We start from the raw sequence: 21399 nt of genomic DNA on the forward strand, positions 1-21399 counted from the left end.
AGCTGTGGGTCACCACCCACAGGCTATACGAGCGTGCTTTTTGATGGTCGCGATGGTCGTGACCATCGCGACCATCGAAATTGCGAGCCGGAGCCTGCGGTTGAGGTTTTCAACCGCAAGCTCCGGAGTGATTTTGGCTCTATCAGAGCCAAAATCACTCCCACTGACATCACTAGTGATGTCAGTGGGCCGGCTTCTGACGGGAGGCGTTCCCGTGGGAACGCCCCGTCAGGGAGGCACGCCCCCGGCACGCCCACCAAAGGGGGCGTGCTGTCAATCAACATTGACAGCACGCCCCCTTTGATCGGACACAACGAGCGAAGGAAAGTCCTTCGCTCGTCGTGTCTGGCGCATGCGCACGACGGAGCTCCCTCCGTCGTGCGCATGCTCAGTGCAGACCATCGACCCACTTGCGAGCGGACAGCCGCTCGCGAGTGGGTCTGAATCAGGCCCATTGCCCACCCCTGCTCTAAGGGGTCGTGAAGATTGCAGCCTTTGTAGATCCTGAAGCTGCAGAAAATGTTATATCTACTGTACTGGGCTCTGAATACATTATACCTACCGATCCTCTTCCAATGGCCATTGTCCTCGTCATTTTTGATGGGGACATTACATCTCTATCTTGTTGAAAACCAGGTCCACAACCATGGTAGTGGAAATCCTTAATCTTGAATTTGTCTCCTTCCACATAGTTCCCAAAAACGGATGTAGTTTATATCCCCGCAGTTGGGATGATGGCTCAGAATGGCAGCTCCGGAATCCTAAGAATTTCGGTGCCAGCATCCTGACGGTTAGTATAGGGGTTAGGTCATACTTGAACACAGGTGACCTAAGCATGGATATCCTTAAAACCTGGACTGCTAGTGTGCCTTGAGGAACGAGGTTGGGAAACACTGATCTGGACGTCATCACCCCTCAACCACAGCTCGATTAAAAAAATATATATATTCAAATTCTCCTCCGTTCCCTCCCTATGGTATTGCCTTTCCAGCACTGGTCTACAAATAGACCCTGAAAACTAATAGCTATTAAACAATTGGCCACAGCCAACCTGGGCTGACAGCCGCACAATGGCCCTCATTCAGAGCCGTTCGCTATTTGCGGTCGTTCGTTTAAAAACAAGGGGTGGCTATTCAAATGATCCGTACGCACATTGCAGTCTGTTCACACCTCTAAGTCTGAACGAACGAGCAAAACATACGCTCGTTTATTTGTTAAAAACGCCCCCTGGCCGCTCGCATCCTACGTCATGTCCGCTATTTATTAGATTAATCGAGTACATCGACAAGGGTATGAACTGCTCGCTATTCTTGTGGTTGGTGTTTGCTACCACAAATTTGCGAGCAGTTCTGGCTCTAAAATAACCCAGTGACGTGATCAATGACGCTGCTGTTTTAAATATACACACCCATAAAACGCCCGTTTTGACCTTTAAGCACGCCTGCGTTCGGATCTCCACTCCCCATTTTCAAGCACCTTCCCCTGTTACCACCCACATACGCCTCATTCTGTCACTCAAAATAGCAGGCACTCGCTATATAGCGTACAAACGATTTTCGGCCGCACTGACTGGTTCGCGCATGCGTACTAAAAAGCGTACGCATGCGCAGATGTGCAAACATCGCTCGGAACGAGCGTACTGCCGCTAACGAGCGGCTCTGAATGAGGGCCAATGCTTCTTGGCTTTTTGAACTGTTTCAGTCAATTTATTAAGGGCTGTTTCGCCTCAGCAGCCCCAATAATGGCTTGCACTTACACACATGCAAACCCCAAGAACTGGACTGTAGAGTCAAAACCTATTTTATCTGCACCCATTCTGGGCCATCCAGACCCCTTTTATCCTTGAGGTTGACAGCTCTCAAATAGGAATGGCCATCGATGGCTAGCAAACCTCGATGGTCCGCTGATGATGGGATCATCACCATAGATGGGAGGTCTCCCATGGGACACATCGGTGACTGACGCCCGATGGTGCGTGCTTGACCTGCTCTGCACATGCACCGTCAGCACATGTCCAAAGGCAAACCATCGATGGCTTCTTACCGATGGTGAAAAACCATCGACCATAGTTGGCCATCCCTATTTCCTATTTTTTGGTGTAGGGGCAGTATTGTCAGAATGGAAATCTACTGGGGAAGTTGCATCCTTGTGGCACCTGTACAGAATTGTTTTGTTGCTGGCCGTGCAATTGCCATTAAAGAAATGGAGACTTAATTTTTTTTTTCTTTTGGAAGCAAGTAGTGTCCCCAATAATAATCTGAGCAAAGGAACATCACCCTGACACTCCTATGGCTGCTTCTGCTAATCGAACAATGCTAAGCCTTACTTAGACTATAACACAGCGGTGGTGTTACTCTGTGCAGGTTCATATTTAACCCCAAAATAATTGTTTCTTCCTCTGCAGCTCGCAGCACCCGGAGGTTTTCTGTGTGCTACACATGACTTGGCTTGTGCGTTCCAACTAACTTCCGGTTCATGCGGTTCACCAATCTGTCGGTTTATGCGTTCCAACCAATTTCTCGTCTGTGCGTTTCACCATTTTCTGGTTCTGCGTTCCAAAGGCCGGAAGTAGGTTTTATTTGTCCTCTTTAGAAATATCCTCCTGGTGACTGTATAGCAGGAGGAAGGTGATGATGTGACACAGGCAGCAGGTAATGATATTTATTATTATTATAGGTGCAGGTGGAGCAGACTTTGGTGTCCTGTTATTATATTGCAGATATAGCATGCCCTGATGTACAGATGGGATTTCCTCTTATTATGTGGCTCATTCCCCAGTGTCCTGCTATTATAAGTAGAACAGCCATGTAATACAATTGTAGCATACTCTTATAATACAGATGGGTGGGAGAGTCTCGTGTCCTGTAATTATAATGCAGGGGAGTAGATTCTGGAGTCCTATTATTATAATACAGATGAAGAAGACTCTGGTATCATGTTATTATGATGCAGGTGGGGCAGAATCTGGTGCAACGTTATTATAGTGCAGGTGTAGGAGACTTGGGTGCAGCATTATTATAATGCAGCCAGGTGTAGGAGACTCTGGTGCTATAATACAGGTGGAGAAGACCCTAGTTTCTTGTTATTAACATATAGGTGACACAAACTGCTGTGCAGGGGAAGAATCACTATGTGATGTGTCCTCTATGTAAACTGACGGTAAGAATAATTTTGTTGAATGGACCAGTAATCACCTCCATTTGTTGAGTGAGAGGGTCTCCAGAAATGTATATGTTATCTGTACAGGTGCAAGCAATAGTGCTTGTGTTAATGCCAGGCACCCTGCCCCTCTCTGGCCCTGTTCTTGAACACTATGATCTGTAAACTGAGATGCTATTCTGCATACACGTTTACTGCATCAGATAACCGGGGACACAGCCGCCATTAGATGACCTGATCTCTGAGGACCTCACCGGGTCACTGATTATCTGAAGGAGGTAAGTGTAAGCTGCGGGATCTGAGGGTCGCCTGCACAGAACCAGTCTCAGGGTAATATTTTTTAAAAACACCCTGAGAAGTGTGTGGAGAGGATTCACAGGGACAGAGCTTCCTCGCAAGCTCTGTCCCTGCATGTGATATTTTAGTTTTCATTCTAGCACCAAGCACCTGTCACAATCTGTGCAGTTCCTCTATCCTGCCTGAGGTGTCGCTCTCTGCTCTGGTGATTCTAGCACACTCAGCTGAAGCAACAAACTACTGAGATTCAGCAGTTTGTGTGCTAGAAGCACCAGAGTAGTGAACGACACCCCAGGCAGGAAAGAAGGACTGCATGGGTTGTGACAAGTGCATGGGAGCTAGAAGGAACACTACCATATACAACCCATCTTGCTGCCTGTCCGCAAATTTGCTTCCCCTAGTGTCCGCTTCCCACACCAGGAGACATCGACACAATTGTCTCCCTCATAAAAAAAAGTAATTATAAAAATTTTACACGTACTGACAGTTAATGGAAAGGTCACAGTTACTGGTATATAATACCAGCTTGGGTAAACTGCGTAGTGATCCCGCCAGACTGGTGGCGGGTCAGGGAACTGAGGTGCAGGCAAAAGGTCTTTGAAAAAGGGGCGTGGCATACAGGGGAGGGGGTGTGTCCTTGTGACATGTCCCCAATTCATCATTCTTGGGGGCTTCTAGAGGGGCTGGGTTTCCCCCAAGCTCTAACCCTCACTGTGAATAGATGTGCATGGCATCTATTCACCCGGCGGCTATCAGAAACTGCAACTTTTCCCACCCATGGGTCACAGCGGCAGGCTGCTTTAGTGGGGCGCTGCTAAAAGGACAGGGCGCATTTTGCCCCTTTAAAATCGGGCAGGGTGCGGCGCCCCGCAAAAACAGCCTAGCAGGAACACTACTCTCGGATATTCTATATGTGTTATCTGATCAGGTTAATGTGTTCATTTCTTATTTACAATTTTCTACATCAGGTGATCTTCTCTGTTGGTGTATCTCTTGATAAAAAGACTCCTCCACGAGATCTAGAGACCACTCCCCAACTAATCGAATGATGATGGACAAGGACAGGAGCGAGAATACTGAGAGGATACTAAATCTCACCCTGGAGATCATCTACCTGCTGACTGGGGAGGTGAGGGAGTCTGGGAGTGTCACAGTGACATCACTCTTATCTCTATTACTAACACAGGGACCTGACTGGGGAGGTGAGGGAGTCTGGGAGTGTCACAGTGACATCACTCTTATCTCTATTACTAACACAGGGACCTGACTGGGGAGGTGAAGGAGTCTGGGAGTGTCACAGTGACATCACTGTTATCTCTATTACTAACACAGGGACCTGACTGGGGAGGTGAGGGAGCCTGGGAGTGTCACAGTGACATCACTCTTATCTCTATTACTAACACAGGGACCTGACTGGGGAGGTGAGGGAGTCTGGGAGTGTCACAGTGACATCACTATTATCTCTATTACTAACACAGGGACCTGACTGGGGCGGTGAGGGAGTCTGGGAGTGTCACAGTGACATCACTCTTATCCCTATTACTAACACAGGGACCTGACTGGTGAGGTGAGGGAGTCTGGGAGTGTCACAGTGACATCACTATTATCTCTATTACTAACACAGGGACCTGACTGGGGAGGTGAGGGATTCTGGGAGTGTCACAGTGACATCACTATTATCTCTATTACTAACACAGGGACCTGACTGGGGAGGTGAGGGATTCTGGGAGTGTCACAGTGACATCACTCTTATCTCTATTACTAACACAGGGACCTGACTGGGAAGGTGAGGGATTCTGGGAGTGTCACAGTGACATCACTATTATCTCTATTACTAACACAGGGACCTGACTGGGGAGATGAGGGAGTCTGGGAGTGTCACAGTGACATCACTATTATCTCTATTACTAACACAGGGACCTGACTAGGGAGGTGAGGGAGTCTGGGAGTGTCATAGTGACATCACTATTATCTCTATTACTAACACAGGGACCTGACTGGGGAGGTGAGGGAGTCTGGGAGTGTCACAGTGACATCACTCTTATCTCTATTACTAACACAGGGACCTGACTGGGGAGGTGAGGGAGTCTGGGAGTGTCACAGTGACATCACTATTATCTCTATTACTAACACAGGGACCTGACTGGGGAGGTGAGGGATTCTGGGAGTGTCACAGTGACATCACTCTTATCTCTATTACTAACACATGGACCTGACTGGTGAGATGAGGGAGTCTAGGAGTGTCACAGTGACATCACTATTATCTCTATTAATACATTAGGGTCATGACTGGAGTTTTAAGAATTCTCATGAATATCACTATGATGAAGAGGTAGGTACCAGGTGCCTTTATTACAGGCTAAGGACTCCTGGGAACCTATCTCATTGGGAGGCAACTCTTATCCAATAGATAGATCTTATATTTCTCTGTTTGGTATATCTATGTATGTGCTGGACTAATGCATTCTAAATATATCCCAGAAAGGGCAATAAGCACCCTGATGTACAAATCCAGAGTCAAGCCCATTGGTTTTTTGATGTAAAGGGTTAATCTGAAGAGGGAACCAATCCATACATGCTGAAACCTCATCACAGGCCGTTGAAACCCAAGTGTTTTCAAAATTTGTCTGGACCACTTATCTCCCCATTTATCGGTGACAGTCACAGCATGGATACTAGAGGGAGAATATGCAGAAACCCAGTCTTATTTCCAGGTCCTCAAGGGATGTAGTCATCATCCTGACTGTCAGAATTCCGACAGATTACAGAGGTAAGTATTACGGTCAGGGGGAGATTTAGGGTTAGGCACTAGGGAGAGGGTTAGGCACTAGACTAGAGTGAGGGTTAGGCACAAGGGGAAGGGTTAGGAACTAAGGGGGAGGGTTAGGAACTAGGGGGAGAGTTAGACACAAGGGGAAGGGTTAGGAACTAGAGGGAGGGTTAGGGTTGGGATCTCTAGGGAGGGTTCGGGTTAGGCACTAGGGGGAGGGTTAGGCACTACGGTGAGGATTAGGCACTAGGGGAAGGGTTAGGGTTAGGCACTAGGGGAAGGGTTAAGAACTAAGGGGGACGGTTCAGATTAGGAACTAGGGGGAGGGTTAGGCTCTAGGGGAAAGGTTAGGGTTAGGCACTAGAAGGAGGGTTAGGGTGAGGCACTAGGGGAATGGTTAGGGTTAGGCACTAGGGGAAGGGTTAGAGTTAGGAACTAAGGGGGAGGGTTAGAGTTAGGCACTAGGGGGGGTTAGGGTTAGGCACTAGGGGAAGGGTTAGGTACTAGAGGAAGAGTTAGGCACTAGGGGAAGGGTTAGAGTTAGGAACTAAGAAGTAGGGTTTGGGTTAGGCACTTGGGGAAGGGTTAGGCACTAGTGGAAGGGTTCAAGTTAGGAACTAAGCTGGAGGGTTAGGCACTAGGGGGAGGGTTAGGGTTAGGCACTAGGGGGAGGGTTATGGTTAGGCACTAGGGGGAGGGTTAGGGTTAGGCACTAGGGGAAGGTTTAGGGTTAGGAACTAAGGGGGAGGATTAGGGTTAGGTTGCGGGAGGGGAGGGCTAGGCTGCTTACATAAATCTGTCAGTATTCTCACCTTCAGCATCCTGAGCGGCGGGATCCCATACCTAACCCGTCCTCAAGATACTTGGTGCCAGTAAGCCTTACTCCTGGTCTAGAGCACCCAGAGGGCTCCAGTTTGGAAACCATATGGAAGATTATTGATGCCCAGATGTTAGATTCGGTACTGGCTGAGGATCACGGTTAATGCTATACTTGGCTGTCGCTCTACAGGTTTCTCGGAGAGTCAGAAAATTCTCAGGCATAGGTGTCCCTAACAAATGTGGGATGAGGAGTATGCTGGATCAATAGGGGTTTCTCTCTATCTTAATCTTGTATGTGTTTTGCACTGTTAGTGCTGCATGCAATGCATCTTTATTCTGTTCCTAATTTAAAGTAAGTTAAAAAAAACAATTGTATTTCAGATATTACGAGTGCTTACACAAATTATCGTACCAGGAGAAAGGAGAAAAGGCTGGAAATGACAAATTGGTGCCGCACAACAACCAGTGTAAACTCAGGAATGTATATAGTGATATTTGTGTCCATATTACACAGGATCACACGGTAGTGAGGACATCTGGGGAATGTGAGGCACCCAGCGGCCGCCCCCATGTGTCAGGAGGGATGAGCAGGACCCAGAGCCCCATCACGGTGCCTCCACCTCACTCACTGATACATGAGAGACACAATGACCAGAAGATCCTGGAACTCACCAACAAGATCATTCACCTGCTGACTGGAGAGGTGACTGCTGGGAATGGGACATTATACAGTAACACCAGGGGATGTGTCTGGGTCATGACTGGAGAGGTGACTGCTGGGAATGGGACATTATACAGTAACACCAGGGGATGTGTCTGGGTGATGACTGGAGAGGTGACTGCTGGGAATGGGACATTATACAGTAACACCAGGGGATGTGTCTGGGTGATGACTGGAGAGGTGACTGCTGGGAATGGGACATTATACAGTAACACCGGGGCATGTGTCTGGGTGCTGACTGGAGAGGTGACTGCTGGGAATGGGACATTATACAGTATCACCAGGGGATGTGTCTGGGTGATGACTGGAGAGGTGACTGCTGGGAATGGGACATTATACAGTAACACCGGGGCATGTATCTGGGTGCTGACTGGAGAGGTGACTGCTGGGAATGGGACATTATACAGTATCACCAGGGGATGTGTCTGGGTGATGACTGGAGAGATGACTGCTGGGAATGGGACATTATACAGTAACACCAGGGGATGTGTCTGGGTGATGACTGGAGAGGTGACTGCTGGGAATGGGAGATTATACAGTAACACCAGGGGATGTGTCTGGGTGATGACTGGAGAGGTGACTGCTGGGAATGGGACATTATACAGTAACACCAGGGGATGTGTCTGGGTGATGACTGGAGAGGTGACTGCTGGGAATGGGACATTATACAGTAACACCAGGGGATGTGTCTGGGTGATGACTGGAGAGGTGACTGCTGGGAATGGGACATTATACAGTAACACCAGGGGATGTGTCTGGGTCATGACTGGAGAGGTGACTGCTGGGAATGGGACATTATACAGTAACACCAGGGGATGTGACTGGGTGATGACTGGAGAGGTGACTGCTGGGAATGGGACATTATACAGTAACACCAGGGGATGTGTCTGGGTGATGACTGTATCATTGTGTGTGTCAGGTTCCTATTAGGTGTGAGGACATCACTGTCTATTTCTCCATGGAGGAGTGGGAGTATATAGAAGGACACAGGGGTCTGTACAAGGACGTGATGATGGAGAATCACCGGCCCCTCACATCACTGGGTAAGAGGAGACTGTCATTTATTGTAATGGGGAGAGCAGCTATGGGGCCACCTATATACACATCATCTGATAATCACATATATACAGTGTAATCAGTCACTGTGTGTCTCCTACAGATGGAGCCAGTAACAGAAATACCCCAGAGAGATGTCCCCGTCCTCTTTATTCCCAGGATGATACAGAGGAGAATCACAGTGTCCCACAGGAGGGTCAGGTAGGTGGAAATGAGGAAATTGCTCAATACTACAGTATATGATTAGTAGAGAAGCTGTATGGCTCTTATATACTGATGTTCCTATTTTTCTTTCATGTTAATTGTACATTTGGACCAATCAGTGTGAATTACTCTCTGATATTGTGCTAGAAGATATAAAAGTGGAAGAGGAGACGTATGTGATGGGTGATCAGCAGTGTAAGGAGGAGGAAATTCCTACAGCTATATGCACAGGTGAGTAATACACACACCATATACACATGTTATCCCGGGGGCAGCAGCCTATGGGCACCTGGCAGGAAAGTACCACTGATGGATACCGAGCTATTAGTATTTGATCCTGGGGTTACCCAGTAATAACCACCGCAGGCAAACGTGTGGTCACATTTTCCTCCTATTTACAGTGACTTTTGTAGAACCATCAATGCCCCCTGCCATGGACATTTCCAATCAGAGCTGCATCACCTGCTGCCAAGGATAGGCCAATACATAACTTGCACCCCAGTCCATGGTCAATGTGAACTAAGGCCCTCATTCAGAGCCGTACGCTCTGAGCAGAGCGCACGCTCTGAATGAGGGCCGCCCTCCATGAAAATGGAGCGTCCTCCTGGACGCTCGTATAGCTGTGGGTCACCACCCACAGCCTATACGAGCGTGCATTTTAATGGCCGCGATGGTCGCGACCATCGAAACTGCGAGCCGGAGCCTGCGGTTGAGGTTTTCAACCGCAAGCTCCGGAGTGATTTTGGCTCTATCAGAGCCAAAATCACTCCCACTGACATCACTAGTGATGTCAGTGGGCCGGCTTCTGACGGGAGGCGTTCCCGTGGGAACGCCCCCGTTAGGGAGGCACGCCCCCGCAACGCCCACCAAAGGGGGCGTGCTGTCAATCAACATCAACAGCACGCCCCCTTTGATCAGACACAACGAGCGAAGGACTTTCCTTCGCTCGTCGCGTCTGGCGCATGCGCACGACGGAGCTCCCTCCGTCGTGCGCATGCTCAGTGCATAACATCGACCCACTTGCGAGCGGACAGCCGCTCGCGAGTGGGTCTGAATCAGGCCCTAAGTCTGAAGTCTTTATCATCTGTGGTCCCCTGTAATGTTTTGTTTTTTTGATGGGCAGTAGTATTTTTAAAGCCCCCATCTATAGACTTCTAGTTTTTTATTTTATTTTGGCTGTTAGCATGTTTATATACAGGGCCGTAACTAGGGGTGTGCGAGCAGTGCCATCGTCCAGGACCTCCAGGAGGCACCGTCGGAATCGGTATGAAATATATGCAGCCGGCGGTTCGATTCCCGGCAGCGGGAGCCCGACAGCGCTGGAAATCCCGATCGTCCTTAGGTAAGTATATACTAACCTAACCCCCCCTTAGGGGTGCCTAACCCTAACCTCCCCCCCCAAGTGCCTAACCCTAACCCCCCCTTCCCCGCTACCTAAACCTAAGTCCCCCCCGGGGGTGCCTAACCATAACCCTCTCTCCCATAGCCTAACCCTAACCCTCCCGGGGGGTGCCTAACCCTAAGTCCTCCCCGGGAGCCCTAAACCTAACCCTCACCCTCCGCGGCTGTCCGCTCGCGGCGCCCGGCATCACTACGATCGGGATGCCGGGCGCCTGTCTCCTGGCGTCGGGAAAATGACAAGTGTTTAGATATAGACGCCTGTCATTTAACCCACGCCGGGATAAAGCAGTCGGGAAGCCGGCTGTCGGGATCACGTCAGCCGGTTTCCCGATTGCATCCCGGCACCGTCAGTGCACTACCCCCTCTGCATTGGCTTAGGGGGTGCCTGAAACATTTACTGCAGCCAGCATCGTCCTTTGGGTGCTGTGGTCATGCACCCTGCCGCTTGTACAGCCGCTCGGTGTCCTGATGTACTTCCTGGTGCTGATAGCCCCACCCCCTCGGCATGACGTTACGTGTTCAGTGGCCGGGCAAAGTGTCACCTTACTCTGGCACTGCATATGTGTGTGGAAAGCCTCCCTGTTTTAAAGTGGTTTGCTTTGTCTCCATAGAAATGCGTCAGTGGTTTGGTAGGGATAGATAGAGGATCTGGAAGAAGAGCCCCGAGAGTTTTGTTTTTGGCAGAATCATCATATACGGCCACCATTACAGAATGGTCTTACTAGGTCTGGGATGTCCTCATAATTTACTGTCATGAACCTCTGGCAGCATTGAGTGACGAGGATGGGAGGGAGTCTCTCACGGTACTTGCCATTGCCTATAAATATCCTGAGTCAATTCAGGCAAAATCTGGAAGTGAGAAACCAGAAGACAATTTTCAGGTTCTTCTGAATATTTTAGAAGAAGCCTTCGAGATAAGGCGCCTGCCTTAATGTTGCTAGACCCTGATCTATATGTGATAAAACCATACGTACAACTTGCCTGTATAGGGTTCAGTACTCCCCCAACACATTGCCTCCATGTTTAAAGGGCCCACGCTTAATATCTGGAGGAGATCATTTTCTCGAAAATAAAGCACAAGGGGAATATTAACTAAATGTCGGTTTCGGGTTTTTGGGCAATGTTCCATGTACTAAAGGAAAACCGACCAATGCCCGACTTTAGAACATCGAACCAACAAAGGATTTTAACATCGAGCAGAATTGGATCTGCAGATATTTTAAAACCGACCAAAACCCAACAGTAAAACTACAACAAACACGCCCATGGACAGGCTGTTGCCACAGCCACCGCGGACTGACAGGTCACTTTGGGACTCTGTCATAGAAATGAATGGGGAAGTGCTGATTGGCTGAGAGTGGACACTTCCATAGCAACCATTCCCCACTCAGCCAATCAGTGCTTCCCCATTCATTGCTGTGGTAGTGCCCCCGAGTGACCTGCCATTTCGGATTTGCAATGTCTCGTCATACCACCACCATGGATGCGGGGAATAGCTATCAGCCCAGGGCTGGTTGTTCCTCACGAGGAACCCTGTTATTTTTATTGGGGAAGTCTCCACTGTCTGAGGAATTCCAGCCTGGCCTAACCAGTTTGGGTCTGGTTAATGTTATGGCAGGGGGACCCGACACTGTGTGTCTTCCTGCTACAGCATTATACCCCCCACATGGTTCAGCCTGGTGCTGGTTGTTAGAAAATAGGGGGAATTTTACACCCTTTATTTCCCCCAATTTTTCAATGCCAGCCCAGGCTGAGAGGTCCGGGGCTGGTTACTGATTTGAAAGGGGGTGATTCACACTTTTTTTTGTAAACGTTTGAACCTAAGGAAGCCTGCACAGATCATAGTGATCTTTCCAGTGCTTCAACTCTGCAGCAGAGGGACGCCGTATTTGCCGTCGAATATCTCCTGCGGTGTCGGAGTTTGGAATCTGACGGGTAATGATGTCTGATTGCAAATGGCAGTCAAGACCGATGCATAGTAAATGCTATTTGTTTAGACTGCGATCCGACGTTGATACTCGTCAGTGATTGTCGGTTTTGAGACTATTTCTTGCTTAGTAAATTTACCCCCAAGACTGTAATCTTTTTGTTATCACCAACAGCCTGGTAGAGAAAGGCTCCAGCACCTGCTTCCTACCAAGGGAAAGATCGCTGTCTGGACACTAAAGCTGGCCACACATCTAAAGATTATCTGTCCAACCAGCCAACTAGTTGATTGGTTGGAATGAAAATCTGGTAACGTATGGGAGTAACTGATGATCAGCAATTTGCTCCTAAATGCCAGAAAACAGATGAAAATGGTCGTCAGAGAAGTTTGTTAAATGTTTGATCTAAACAATTTGTTCAAAACTTGTCTGACCGACCATTTTCATCTGTTTTCTGGCATTTAGGAACAAATTGTTGATCATCTTTTAATCCCATTGCTTACCATATTTTCATTCCAACCAATCAACAAGTTGGCTGGTTAGATGTAAGTTGGTCTAGTGTGTGGCCAGCTTAAGAAAAGATGCAGCAGTGAAAGCTCGTTTACTAAAAGACAAATACAGAAAGGTTATCATGAGATGGTTCTGCAAGGTTATCCTCTGTCTAACTCAATACTTTATGAAGTAGATTTATTAAAGCTCCTAAAAATAAAAAGTGATGGAGTTGCAACCAATCAGATTCCAGCTATCATTTCTCTATTGCACAGGTTCTCAAACTCGGTCCTCAGGATGCCAAACAGTGCATGTTTTCCATATCTCCTCACAGAATCACAGGTTAAATAATTAGTTCCATCTGTGGATCTTTTAAAATGTGTCAGTGAGTAATGATTACACCTGTGCACCTGCTGGGTGACCTGGAAAAAGTGAACTGTGTGGGGTCCTGAGGACCGAGTTTGAGAACCACTGCTCTATTGCATCCTAAAAAATGATAGACAGAATCTGATTGGTTGGTTTCAGCTTTAGATGGCGATCTTTTCGCAGAACGAGCGATTGTTTGCTAATGCGCAGCAAATGCAGTGTGATTACGTTCGTACAGAGGAACCACTCCCAAAGTGAGTGACAAGTAGTCAGCATTTGTGGGTGGTAACAGCGGACGGGGGGAGTGGCGCAGGTGTGTCTGACCATGTAAACGCCATTTCGTGGGCGTGCATAAATTAGCCATTGCGTTCTGCGTAGCCTGAGAGCCCTCTGTGTGTTAGGGGGCCGCAGTGTTTGAGGCAGGTCAGACTTACATACTGCGCGTCGATGGTACCGATGTTTAAGCTGTTGCACATCGTAGGACGGATATGAGTAGGCAGCAGTCGGCGTCCCTATGCGCGGCTGAGCTTTGGAGCTCATTAGCATATTTTAGCGTCTGCAAGCCGTAAGCGAGTGCAGTTGCGATTGCTTCCGTCTTTGAATCAGGCCCAGACTTAATAAATGAATTGTTTGTAATAGTTTGCAAACCCCCAGCAGTGTTCTCCCCAGAAAATGTTTCCAGCCGGGTGGCATCAAGAAGTAGCCGGTTGGGGGCCTTCGTAATACTGAAATGTTGAAATCCTGACCTTATATTGATTTAAATCTGAGACTTACATTCAATATATTAATTCTTCTCTTCTTCCTAGAGGCCCAGTTGCCCCACATGTTTTCACAGACACAAATCAGTTCTTTAAGTACCCAGATACTGCCTAGTTGCTTTATAGATGCTAATATTTATTTTTAACTGCTCGCAGATACTGTCCTCACTTGCTGTCTTGACTGATAGCCAGCCCAAATACTGCCCCCAATTGCTGGATACACAGAATGCCCCCCAGTAACAAACGTGATACAGTGGAGTCCGCAGGAGGACCACTCTCTACAATGTGCACTGGCGGGATGGAGCTCTGCCCTCCAGTCTGACGCCGCCCTGCACTGTGACATGGCTGAAAGTCACGCAGCGCCAACATCACAGCACCATTTTCCATCCCCTCTGTGGGTGTGGACCATTAGCTGGATCATTGTCTAGATAGAAACTGTTTGGGTAGACAATGGAAGATAGACAGGCAATAGATCGACAGGGTCTGAAGGTCGACAGACTAAAGGTCGACTAGTAACAAGGTCGACAGGTACTGAAGGTCAACATGGTCATTAGGTCGACACTCATATGGTCGACATACAAATGGTCGACACATGTTTTATTTAGCCCTAACCTTAACCCTCCCCTTGGTGCCTAACCCTATACCCCAACCGTTGGGGTAAGTGCCTAACCCTAACCGTCGAGGTAAGTGCCTAACCCTCCGGTAAGTGCCTAACCCTGACCCTAAAAATAAAATAAAAAGGTGTCGACCATTTGCATGTCGACCTAATGAACATGTCGACCTTCAGTACCTGTCGACCTTGTTACTAGTCGGCCTTTACTGTGTCGACCTTCATTCCCTGTCGACCTATTGCCTGTCTATCTTCCATTGTCTACCCAAACATTGTCTATCTAGACAATGCAGACCTAATGACCGGATACCCCCTCCCTCCGGTGTCAGTACGCACTCTGGGCCTGGGCTTTGGAAGTAGAGTGAGATTTAGCACGTAACTGATCATCTTGGTGACACCATGCTGCACTGCAGGTGGGGCAGATGTACAATGTGCGGAGAGATTTAGATTTGGGAGGAGTGTGTCCAAACTGACATCTGAAGTGCAGTGCAATAATAAAGCTGTGCAGTATTTGTGGGCTACATACAAAAGCAGACAGTATTTACACTACATGCAAAAAAAAATATGTATTTACACCCCTTGCATTGCAACATGGTTTGTCCAGGTACACAGTTACGTGCTATTTCTCACTCTATTCCCAAAGCTGAATCAGGCCCTCTGTGCAGTGTGCATAGCTGACTGTCCGTTCCTGCAGATGCTTGTAAAAAAAAAACCAATGAAGCGACCACATAGGAGAGCAATAGACTTCCTGGGTCACTACCGAAGACCCAGGATTGGGAATCCCCTTGTAATACAAACACTACAGAACTGACTCATCAGGCCCAGACGAGTGAGGTCTTACCTTGAAGTCGAGCTTACGGCTTGAAAATTTAGGAGTATTTTGCAGTCACGCGAAAACTAATCGGGTAAATTCACCTTTGGACGTGGTGACAGATGCCAATCAATGGTGATCATAGTTCAAGGCAAATGTCAGGACTGATGGCAGTCGAATGATGGTCAAAGTTCAAGGCAAAGGTCAGAACAGATGGCAATTGAAAGGTGGTCAAACGCCAAGGCAGCAGTCAGGACAGATTGCAATCAATGGTGGTCAAAGTCCAAGGCAGAGGTCAGATCCGATGGGAATCAGTAGTGGTCAAACTTCAAGTGAGAGGTCAGGTTAGGTGGTAATTCGTGGTGGTCAGAATCCACACGGAGGTCAGGGGAGCCAGAAAGTGGAAAAGTCAAAAAACAAGCCGGCCACAGCATCACCTCGAGATGCTTCACTTTTATTGGTCAGTAAAGGAAGGACTTGCTGCATCTGTTTACCCTTCTGTTCCTTAGCCAATAATACACGTTCCCAGGCAGTCACATGATCGACTGGAGACAAACCCCCTTAAAGCTTCTACCCAGCCGGCCGCTCAGAAGCTTCCATGGTGACCGACAGCCGTTAGGTCGGAGGAGCGCACAACACGTCTTCCTAAGATTACTCTGAGACAGAGTGATTAACGGCCAAGCGGTACCAGTGGGAAATACCAGTAGCAGCCGCTTGCTGGCTGATGGTGAGACTCCAGTCATACTGGTAACAGACAGGGTGATAGAGTGAGCCCATCTTGTCACTGTCCTTATCCAATTGGTATCCTTACTCGTTCTATATTTGTAGTACAACTTATTTAGACCATAAACTACTGGCTTAAGTCTAGTCATTGAGCTTTATATTTGATTTTTAGGACAGTGTAGTATGTTCCTCATGGTAAAAATGTCTAGTAAGTACATTATTGCATACTTGGGTCACCTCAGTCTCTGCCCCCTGCCCCGCCCCATCCTGTCATTCACTCTGGCCCCACCCCCTCTGCTCTGTTCTGCTGCCTCCCCCTCAGCCTACTCCTTTGCACCCATACTTACCTCATTCCTAGCCCTCCTCTTCTAGTTCTCTCCTGTCTCCCTTGCAGTGAGAGCTGTTGGGAAGCGTGCCCAGGCTTCCACGGGATGCATTGAGGAGACAGGACTGACTTTCTACAATTAATATATAGATATTTATTTTATTTCCAGTAGATGGACATATAAGGAATCCCTCAGAGGAACATCTCATTTTGTCTTCAGATTGTAAAACTGAGGATAACGTCATCACAGAAGATTTTACAGAAGAAGAACCCTTTACCCCAAATACACATCCAGTAGCTCACAATGCAGATATATTGCCTGGTCTATCCAATCATGAGGAATTCTCTCCCGATATCTCCGATAGTGTCACACACAGCACAGGTCACACAAGTGATAAATTATTTCCATGTTATGAGTGTGGAAAACATTTTACTCAAAAAGCCAATTTTATCAGACACCATAGAACTCACACAGGCGAGAGGCCGTTTTCCTGTTCTCATTGTGGGAAATGTTTTACATGTAAATCAGTCCTTGTCAATCATCAGAGACTTCACACCGGAAAGATGCCGCATTCATGTTCTGAGTGCGGGAAATGTTTTACACAGAAATCAGTTCTGGTGAAACATCAAATCCTTCACACAGGTGAGAAGCCGTTTCCATGTTCTGAGTGTGGGAAATGTTTTACACACAATTCAGATCTCGTTAGACACCAGAGAACTCACACGGGTGAGAGGCCATTTACATGTCCTGATTGTGGGAAATGTTTTATACAGAATTCAGATCTTGTTAGGCACCAGAGAACTCACACGGGTGAGAAACCATTTCCTTGCTCTGAGTGTGGGAAACACTTTACACAGAGATCACATTTGATTAACCATTACAAAATACACACAGGCGAGGAACTGTTTCACTGTACGGAGTGCAGGAAATGCTTCAAACAAAAATCTTATCTTACTAAACATCAAATCGTTCACACAGGTGAGAGGGCATTTACATGTCCTGAGTGTGGGAAATGTTTTACACATAAATCAGCTCTTGATAGACATAAGAAAACGCATGGAGGTGAAAAGACCTTTTCATGCTCTTATTGTGGGAAATATTTTACATTGAAACAAAGTCTTGTTAAACACCAGAGAAGTCACACAGGTGAGGGGGCGTTTCCATGCCCCGAGTGTGGGAAATGTTTTACACAGAAATCAGATCTGGTCAGACACCAGAGGACTCACACAGGTGAGAAGCCATATAAGTGCCCTGAGTGGGAAACATTTTGCATACAAATCAGATAACGATCAACATCAAATAAATCACACAGGCGTGCAGTCATTTTCATGTTCCAAGTGCATTAAGAGCCCTATTTACTACTATCCGCATTTAAAGAAGTCGGGAAACCAGGGGAAACCCTGGATAATGTCAGCTCCAGGTGGCGTTATTATCACAGAGCTTCACCTGGTATTTTTTAATAATACATTTATAGTAAATCTCAGGCAGATCGCATATCCCATTGCAAGTATGGGAAATGCAATCTGCATACTAAATGAATTAAAGGGCTTGGAGTGGTTTTTCATGAAAACTACTCTAATAGCCCTTCAATACATTTATGTGATACTAAAATAATGTGAAAAGAGTGTGAAAACATGCTTTTTCCACTTTTTATTTTTTATAAAAAATAATATTGATAAATAGGGTCCTAAATGTTTTACAAACGGATCGCTTCTTGTTAAATATCAGAGAAGTCACACAGAGGAGAAACCATATACATGCTCTGAGTGTGGGAAATGTTTTACACAGAAATCACATCTGATTGCCCATGACAAAATACATACGGGCGAGGAACCGTTTCAGTGTAAGGAGTGCAGGAAATGCTTCAAACACAAATCAAATCTTATCCGACATCATAGAAGTCACACAGGGAAGAAGCCATTTACACGCCCTGATTGTGGGAAATGTTTTATACACAAAATAAGTTATCTGCAACATCAGAGAACTTCTACAAAATTTCACAACTTAGAGATGTGTTGTTATTTTACCTAATAAGTCTCATTAAGTATAGGTATGTTTTGTTTGTGAAATACTGTATGTTCTACATCAGGGGTATGTAACATGCAAAAACTGTAATCCATGCACTCATTATTTCCCGCTTTGACTATTGCAATAGTCTCCTTACTGGTTTTCCCCAAAACAGGCTCTCACCACCTACAATCAATTTTGAATGCAGCTGCGAGGCTGATCTTGCTTGCCAAATGTTCTTTGTGTGCTGCTCCGCTCTGTCAGTCCCTCCATTAGTTCTACCATATTCAATACAAACTACTTTCAATTACACATAAGGCTATTAACCAAACCACACCAACATACATCTCTTCACTCATCTCAAAATATCTTCCAACCCGACCTCTCCGCTCAGCACAAGATCTGCGTCTCTCATCCCTATGCATTACTTTCTCCCATTCACAGTTACAGGACTTTTTTTCGTGCTGCAAGCACTCTGTGGAATGCCCTCCATCGCACAATAAGACTTTCCTCTAGTCTCCGAACCTTCAAGCGTTGCCTGAAAACTAACCTCTTCAGGCAAGCTTATCAGATTCCAGAACCAGCATAACATAACGTTATGCTTCCATATCTAATTACATCCCCTTTCACAGTCCACACATAACCTCACACATAGTCTTTCTTTCATCGTCCTTACCTTTGGCCAACTTTTCTGTGTGACTGGATCTGTAATCTGGCTGGACCAAAATGCAATATATAGCACCGATCCTTGTGTATCAATGCCTATTTCCCTATAGATTGTAAGATTGCGAGCAGGGCCTTCCTACCTCTATGTCTGTCTGTTATTACCCAGTTTTGTTCTATTAATCATTCAAATTGGCAAGCGCAACGGAATATGTAGCGCTATATAAGAAACTGTTAATAAATAAATAAATGCACCCCTCCACTCCAGCTGCTGTGGAGCTACACATCCCAGCATGCTTTGCCACAGTTTTGCTGTTAGGGCATGCTAAAACTGTGGCAGGGCATGCTGGGATGTGTAGTTCCACAGCGACTGGAGGGCTGTATGTTACATACCCCTGTTATGTAAATACACACGGCATGTACTAATGCATATGTAGTCCCAGTGTTGTGTCTTTGGTGCAGGTAGGGGGAGAGGGAGGAGCTTAGGTTGATATATACATACATACAGCAGAATATGTAGAAACACCTCCAATGAGGTGATATGTATTATTATACACTATGTTATATTTCCAGTCATTTATTTGAAAAAAATGTAACTGGTAACTTGACTCCTATTGGCAGATTTGCTAAATATTCTAAGGCAACCAATCAGATTCTGTCTCACTTTCTAGGATGCAATAGAGAAAAGATAGCTAGAACCTCATTTGTTGCTATGGGAAACACCACCCCTTTACAATTTTAGACATTCTAGTAAATCTACACCCTCGTCTCCTTTCAGCACCTGGTGTTTTGTTCCTTCCACATTCTCTTTGGACTTGATTTAGAAAAGATTAAAGATTGTTTGATGTGGAAATATAGCAGCTTAATTTGTTCCTCGGACAGTTTTCATTTGGAATCTGCCGAGCACTTTTATTGTGGGTATTTCTGTTGTTATGTCAAAATAAAATAATAAAAAAATTGTGTTACATACATTGCCTGGCGAAGTCCATATCCAACCCCCTTTTTATAGTGACAAATGAACACCAATAAGGAATATACATTTGCAGATGTTTTATTGTTGTTCAATTCATTTTAGAAAATAAGTTATAAAGCAATGACTGTCTGCCCATGTTCTATGTTTAACAGAAAACATGATTATCAAACATTAACAGCCTTTAGCTATTCAGATATTTATCAGTATCACTGTATATCATATGTACTACTTGACTGGACTTATATAAAATGTAGTAAAATGGGAATTATCAATGTAATAATTATATTTTTTATGTATATTATTAACTGAATGAATCTTATTTGTAACTGGTTTGGTCACTAACTAGGGTGATGGGGTGAGGTGGTATTAGTGTTCATTCTAGCACCCTGCACTTGTCACAACCCGTGCAGTTCCTCTCTCCTGCCTGGGGTGTCACTCTCTCATCAGTTTGTTGCATCAGCTGAGTGTGCTAGAAGCACCAGAGCAGAGAGCGACACCCCAGGCAGGAAAGAGGAACTGCAAGGGCTGTGACAGGTGCAATGTGCTAGAATGAACACTAGGTAGATTAAAATGTAAATACAGCTGTATGGTCCTGATTCAGTTGTTGCCTCTCTCTGAGTTAGCTTAGCAGTGCCCCGGGTGATAAAATGGCGCAAACATGGTCCGTCTAATGGGTGTGTCACTGAAAAGTTTGCACACACAGACGGCCTGGTGCAAGTTTCGATGGTGCGACCGACTGTGGCATCTAAATACGCACCAGGCATTATTACAGCATCTACAGACACACACAAGGAATCACACCTCATAACCGAGTAGGTTTATCAAATGTTCTCAATGCTGTTGGAAGTGTCTTAAGCTGGGTACACACCCGTTCTTTCCATTCCTGACCCATTGATGAGATATTTTAAGAGCATCGTCGGACTGGGGAAAGAAGGGCCCACCAGGGAATGCAGTGATAGGGTCCCAAGTTTAAGGGGTGTGGCCAGCCACCACAGAGAGACTTGGCCAACCATTAGAGAGGACATGCAAAGAACAGAGGCCCTTTATAAAAGGGGAGAAGGGTGTGTCAGGATCACACACTTTGATTGGCAGGAGGGCTAATCTTGGTGCAGTTTCAAGCACGCAGGTTCATTCATGATCCTGCTCCACCCCTAGAGGATAGGGTGGGGCCCACTTGGGATTTCCCCTGTGGGCCAGTCCAAACTTGTTTAAGAGTATTTGTGCACCTTCGAACATGTTTTATCAGAAGAAAACAGGTCGCATTTTAGGATCGGGTTTTATGTGCAGCTTAATTTTCATCAGATTCAAAGCTACAATATGT

The 21399-nt window shown here is 46.4% G+C and overlaps 1 protein-coding gene across 1 annotated transcript; it reads left to right on the forward strand.

The window, feature by feature from the left end:
* Positions 1-2609: 2609 nt before the first annotated feature.
* Positions 2610-20074, forward strand: LOC148500777 (uncharacterized). The gene is made up of 8 exons (XM_088451417.1): positions 2610-2651; positions 4425-4585; positions 7560-7748; positions 8686-8809; positions 8926-9023; positions 9146-9257; positions 16604-17692; positions 18120-20074. Exons 2-8 carry the CDS (start codon positions 4502-4504, stop codon positions 18464-18466), a joined length of 2043 nt encoding a protein of 680 aa, XP_088307543.1. The 5' UTR covers positions 2610-2651; positions 4425-4501; the 3' UTR covers positions 18467-20074.
* The last annotated feature ends 1325 nt before the right edge of the window (positions 20075-21399 follow it).

This window comes from Taudactylus pleione, unplaced genomic scaffold (genome assembly GCF_031769625.1).
Source record: "Taudactylus pleione unplaced genomic scaffold, aTauple2 ptg000547l, whole genome shotgun sequence".
NCBI classification, from domain to species: domain Eukaryota; kingdom Metazoa; phylum Chordata; class Amphibia; order Anura; family Myobatrachidae; genus Taudactylus; species Taudactylus pleione.